Genomic DNA, 6,698 nt, shown 5'->3' with positions numbered 1-6,698 from the left:
ATGGAAGATGAACTTAATGTCACCTATATAACTCTTGGTGGGCTTGTAGATTTGGACAAATACAAATATCTTTATTTTTCAGTTGTATTTACAGCTTATATTCTAATAATCTGGTTTAATGTCACCATCATTTGTCTTATCTGGATTCACAAGAACCTCCATGAGCCTATGTACATTTTTATTGCAGCTTTGTTACTAAACTCTGTTCTTTACAGCACTAATATCTACCCAAAGCTGTTAGTGGACTTTTTATCTGAGAAACAGATTATATCATATACAGCCTGTCTTTTTCAGTTTTTTATCATTTATTCTTTAGTTGCTTCAGAGTTCTTACTGTTGACAGCTATGTCCTATGACAGGTATGTGTCTATATGTAAACCTCTACAGTATCTAACTATCATGAGAAGAAGAACTGTCAGTATTATTCTGGTTTTAGCTTGGCTTGTACCTGCTTGTGAGATCGCAGTCCTAGTGATACTAAGTGCTGATTTGAAACTTTGCAATTTAACTTTAAATGGAATTTCCTGTAATAATGCAATTTACAGTCTTCACTGTGAGAATTCAAAAGCACGATCTGCATTGGGTGTTGTTGCTTTGACCATCACTGCTCTTTTGCCTTTGCACTTCATACTTTTCACATACACCAGGATTCTGATAATATCATATCGAAGTAGTAGAAATGTCAGGAGAAAAGCTGCACAGACCTGTTTACCTCATCTGTTGGTTTTAATCAGCTTTTCCTGTTTATCAGCGTTTGATGTCATTATAGTTCGACTGGGATCAGATATTCCAAAAACTGTACGTTTAATAATTAGTCTACAAACAATGTTGTATCACCCCCTTTTCAATCCAATCATTTATGGACTAAAGATGAAAGAAATCTCTAAACATCTGAAGAAGTTGTTCTGTGGAACCAAAGTTATGTAAGAGATATAACAGTAGTAGTGATGTTAAAGTTTATAGGTATTTATTATGAAATGATAATGCAGATACTGTGGAAGGTCTTGGAAGGAATTTGCCATAAGAACTTGTTTTCACACAGTGGAGTTCTTGTTTATGCTTCATGGAAACAGTAAACTGATTTTAATTTTGAACAATGTAATGATTCATGAATATATTGTCTTTATTCAAAATGTGATTGTGTTAATGCCACTTGCAGCTCAATCAGTTATAAAACTAATGGACTTTGTTAGTTCTCACTGAGCTAGATCAGCAGGTTTCTGAACTTTGTGGAGGTGTTAAGTCATTAACACTTTAATTCTCCTCAACAGAGCACAACAGTGGCCTAATCTTCACTTTTCATCCCAACAGATGAAAGGTTGAACAGTTTGAAGAACTTGTTCAAGATTCAAAAAAACTTTAATAATCCCAGAGGGAATTGTTTTGCCTCATTACAGTTGTTCTCAACACAGAAAGAAAGAAAGGGAACCACAACCAGGAAAGATCCACATCAACATAAATACACAATAACATCAATACAGAAAAACTCAATATATATACAGAATATAATAAAATATGTAAAAGAGATGAGTGAAATTTGGTCAATATTTATAGTCTATTGTGGATTGAAAGCTTTACAACTGTCAATTTAACCTTCTAAACTGGTTAAATTAAATACAGGTTTAGCATTCAGAGCTCATCCCTCTCACATAAATTAAATACAGGTTTAGCAGTACCTGGCTCAGAATTCTTGTTTTATTTACAGCTTACATATAAGTCGTTTTGCATAAAAGCATCTATGGGATGAATGACATGTAATGCAGCTAAGGAGGAGCATGATACCAATCTTCACACCGTGAGGCAAGCTGTTTGACCAAATAGAAAGGTTCAATATGTTGGAAGGCAGCTTTTTTTGGGCTTGTACCTACAGAAGGACGTGCGCAAGCACATATAGTCATGCATAGAGAAATCCAAGTCTAAGTAAGTAGCAAGCACCAACCATTAGTAGGCTTTGAGTAGGGGTTTGATTAAAGCAACCTTAAAAGCCTGTGGTACGAAGCCTATTTGTAAAGATAGATTAATCTGATATGGACGTGCTAATCAAAGGTAAGACATCCTTGAGGAGTCTAGTCGGGATGGGATCTAAGAGACATGTTGATGGTTTAGAGGAATTAATTACTGAAATTAATTCAGAATGATCTACAGGGAGGAAGCAGTCCAAGTACGAGCTTCTTACAAATGATCTTGGTCTTACAAATGAATCTAGAGTTGTTGTATAATCCATACAGTATGCAGGGAGGATCTGATCAATCTTTTCTCTAATAGTTATGATTTAGTTTGTAAAGAAATTCACTTGTAAGTCGCTTTGGATAAAAGCGTCTGCTAAATGACTAAATGTAAATGTAAATGTAGAAATTCATGAAGTCATTGCTGCTTAGAGTTGAGGGGATACTAGGCTCAACAGAGCTATGACTCTTTGTCAGCCTGGCTACAGTGCTGAAAAGAAACCTGGGGTTGTTCTTATTTGCCTCTAGCCAGAGGGCTAGTCCTGACAGGCTTGAGGTGGGAGATGTGGAAAGTGGGATGGATCCGGAGGGCCTTAGGGAAGGTTGAAGGTCACAGCCACTGGATTAACCACCTTGGAGATAGGGAAAGGACCCACGAAGCGGGGGGCGAGCTTCCTGGACTCCACCCGCAGGGGCAGGTCACGAGTTGACAGCCATACTCTCTGTCCCGGAGCATACTGGGGGGCAGGAGAGTGGAGCTTGTTAGCTGCCCTGACATAACGATGTGACACACGGAGAAGGGTGTTCCGGGCCCTGGTCCACGTCCTTCTGCAACGGCGAATGAAGGCCTGGACTGAAGGCACATCGGAGTCTTGTTCTTGGCACGGGAAAAAGGGGAGGTTGGTAGCCATGGGCGGGCTGGAAGGGGGAAAACCCAGTGGCTGAGGAAGGCAGGGAGTTGCATATTCCACCCACAAGAGGGATTTGGACCAGGAGGTTGGTTCTTTTGAGCAGAGACACCGGAGGGTCCTTTCTAGTTCCTGGTTCATCCTCTCAGTCTGGCCGTTTGTTTGTGGGTGGAATCCTGAGCTAAGGCTGGTCGTGGCCCCCAGTAGCCAGCACAAGTCTTTCCAGAATTTGGCTACGAACTGAGGTCCCCTGTCTGAGACCACGTCGGCCGGGAGACCATGCAGACGGAACACCTGAGAGAGAACAACCTCAACCGTTTCCTTGGCCGATGGCAGTTTGGGAAGGGGGATAAAGTGGGCAGCCTTTGAGAATCTGCCCAAAATAGTGAGTATGACTGTATTACCTTCAGATGGAGGAAGTCTAGTGACAAAGTCCAGAGACAGGTGCGACCAGGGACGGCGAGGAATGGGGAGGGGGTGCAGAAGGCCAGCGGGTGCGGGGTTGGGGTTCTTATTCTGGGAGCAGACAGAGCAGGCAGCGACAAAGTCCTTGACATCGGAGCGGAGGGTTGGCCACCAGAAGCGCTGCTTAACCATGGCCAGAGTACGGTCGACACCAGGGTGACAGGCGAGAGGGGAGGAATGAGACCACTACAAGACCTGGGACCGGAGAGAATCTGGAACAAACAAGCAACGGGGGGGACAGTTGGCAGGAACTGGGAGGTTAGTGATTGAATCGGCTACCTGTCTCTCGATGGCCCCGACAATGCAGGCCGGGGGAATAACAGGGTCCGGTGCTTCCAAGTCCTCAGCCTCTGGGAACTGCCGGGACAACGCATCGGCCTTCGTGTTCCGGGAGCCTGGCCGATACACGATGGTGAAGTTGAAACGTGTGAAAAACAGGGCCCAGCGTGCTTGCCGAGCATTGAGTCTCTTAGCGGTGCGGAGGTATTCCAGATTCTTATGGTCACCGCAAAAGCTGCTCACTGCCCTCCAACCAGTGCCGCCATTCCTCTAAGGCAAGGGTGTCCAATCCGGGTCCTCGAGGGCCACTATCCTGTTGGTTTTCTTACCATCTCTGTCCTACACACTGCTAATTACCTGGATCAGGTGTGTTCAGCCAATCAGAAGCTAGAGCTGCAGGGCTGGTTGCAAAACAAGCAGGACAGTGGCCCTTGAGGACCAGGATAGGGCACCCTTCCTCTAAAGCCAGCTTGATGGCCAGCAGTTCCCTGTTGCCCACGTCATAATTGCGTTCGGCAGGAAGCAGTTTCCTGGAAAAGAAGGCACAGGGATGTAACTTATTATCAGACACTGACCTTTGTGACAGGACTGCTCCCACGCCGAAGCTCGAGGCATCTACCTCGACCAGAAATTGCCTCTTGGGGTCGGGAATGGTGAGGACCGGTGCTGAGGTAAAGCGGGTTTTAAGGTACAGGAAGGCTTGGTCAGCCTCTGCGGTCCAGATGGGGAGTTAAGGGGAGTTGTCCAGAGGTAAGTTGGTGAAGAGGTGAGGCGACATAACTGTAATTTCTAATGAACCGCCTGTAAAAGTTGGCGAACCCCAGAAAACGCTGCAACTCTCTCCGAGAGGTGGGAACGGGCCACTCGAGGACGGCCTTAGTTTTCCCTGGGTCAATCTCAATGCAGCCAGGGGAGATATTGAACCAAGAAAGGTAGTGGAATGGACATGGAAGGCACACTTCTCGGCTTTTAAGAAGAGGCCATTTGCTAGGAGCCTCTGGAGAACAGCCCGGACATGTTTCACATGTTCTTGTATGTCTTTGGAAAAGATCAGGACGTCATCCAAATAGACGAACACGAAACGGTTGGCCATATCCCGCAGCACGTCGTTGACCAAGGCTTGAAAGACTGCTGGGGCATTGGTGAGGCCAAATGGCATTACGAGGTACTCGTAATGGCCATTAGTACTGGAGTCAGTTCTTCAAGAACCACTACACACAGACATTTGCAAGACATGGGTTTCAGCTGTCGCAGTCCTTGTGTCAAGCCCAACAGACAGCATCAGAAGCGTCTTGCCTGGGCTAAAGACAAAAAGGACTGGACTGCTGCTGAGTGGTCCAAAGTTATGTTCTCTGATGAAAGTAAATGTAGCCTTTCCTTTGTAAATCAGGGTCCCAGAGTCTGGAGGAAGAGAGGAGAGGCACAGAATCCATGTTGCTCGAGGTCCAGTGTAAAGTTTTCAGTCGGTGATGGTTTGGGTGCCATGTCATCTGCTGGTGTTGCTCCACTTCGTTTTCTGAGGTCCAAGGTCAAAGCAGCTGTATACCAAGAAGTCTTAGAGCACGTCCTGCTTCCTGCTGCTGACCAACTTTAGGGAGTTGCAGATTTCATTTTCCAACAGGACTTGGCACCTGCACACAGTGCCAAATCTACCAGTACCTGGTTTAAGGAGCATGGTATTCCTGTTCTTAAATGGCCAGCAAACTCGCCGGACCTTAACCCCATAGGAAAGCTATGGGGATATTCTGAAGAGGAAGATGTGATATGCCAGACCCAACAATGCAGAAGAGCTGAAGGACACTATCAGAGAAACCTGGGCTCTCATAACACCTGAGCAGTGAAGCAGACTTTCTTTGTATTGGTCTTAAGTACTATTCTAATTTTCTGAGATACTGAATTTGGGTTTTCACTAGTTGTCAGTTCTAATCATCAAAACAATTAAAAATAAATAAACACTTTAAGTATGTGTCTGTGTGTAATGCATGAACATATTATACAAGTTTCACTTTTTATTATTATATGACCAGCACCTGTACAGCACGCCATTCAGTGTACTTTCCATGACTGACGGTTTACCACTTGGAGATCCTCGCCTCCTACCTTTATCTCTGGGATCTGCTCCCTTCTCCTCCAGCTATCTTGTCCACTCTGCACCACCTCAGGATAACACACCTTTCACAGGTGGGGGGGGGCTGGTGCAACGCCTCATCAGTGAGGCAATACACCAGCTCCCTCAAAGGTCCAATCAGTGTCAATATTATTCTAGTTATTATCAATGGCAGACAGTAAACAGGCCACAGAGCAGTACAAAAAAACTATTCTAATCTTGTTAAGCCTCTGACAAACCCCAGTACTATTAGTGCCCCTTCTACAGGACTTGGTATTCTAAATGTCAGATCCCTCTCTAACAAAGCATCTTTTTGTGAGGACTGGGACCAAACAGGTAAGTACCAGAAATCAATATTTATTCACAAAAGGCAGGGACACAGGGAGCTAACGAACACCTAAAAGTAACAACATAAAGAGACCCGAAAAACATGGTGTAATAAGTACTAACAAAAACCATAAACAGATGGAAAAAGTACCAACTGAAAACACTGCAGTAATTCAGGCAAAATAAGAACAAACAAACTAAACACACAAAGAACCGACTAACAAAACGAAAGACTAAACAGCACAAACTACAAACCTACACAATAACAAACAAAAATCACTGCCAAAGGCAGGCAAAACATGAACAGATACACAAACGAAACACTACAAAGTAACAACGGAAAATCACTGCAGTCGCAGGAAAAACACAAACTCACAAGTGGGGAGAACAGTCCAACAAACAAGAGTCCCAGGGAATCCAACACACAAACTCGAAGAGACTTGACGAACGGATAAAACAAAGTCATCGAGGGGAATCACTGGAATGTGGAGGACACAACACAATACAACGAACCGGCAGTAAACAAAGGACTAAGGGGAGCTTATACTCACGCAGGTGAAATGAATGAGTCAATTAGGAGTCCAGTGAGTGGAGACTGAATGAAGGGAGACGAGGGAAACGCCAGGGGGAGACAAAAAACGCCAACAGAACGGGGATGAGGCCGGA

At 44.5% G+C, this 6,698-nt stretch overlaps 1 protein-coding gene across 1 annotated transcript; it reads left to right on the top strand.

Moving 5' to 3' along the window:
• LOC113173276 (olfactory receptor 11A1-like) lies at nt 1-927 on the top strand. The gene has a single exon (XM_026376680.1). It carries the CDS (start codon nt 1-3, stop codon nt 925-927), a length of 927 nt encoding a protein of 308 aa, XP_026232465.1.
• Nucleotides 928-6,698: the final 5,771 nt, after the last annotated feature.

This window comes from Anabas testudineus, chromosome 21, assembly GCF_900324465.2.
Source record: "Anabas testudineus chromosome 21, fAnaTes1.2, whole genome shotgun sequence".
Classification (NCBI taxonomy): Eukaryota; Metazoa; Chordata; class Actinopteri; order Anabantiformes; family Anabantidae; genus Anabas; species Anabas testudineus.
The sequence above is the reverse complement of the archived record's forward strand: the minus strand, read 5'-3'. Positions and strand labels throughout refer to the sequence as shown.

Coding starts and splice junctions, on each gene's coding strand:
- LOC113173276 (XM_026376680.1), top strand. CDS start 1: ATGGAAGATGAACTTAATGTCACCTATATAACTCTTGGTGGGCTTGTA.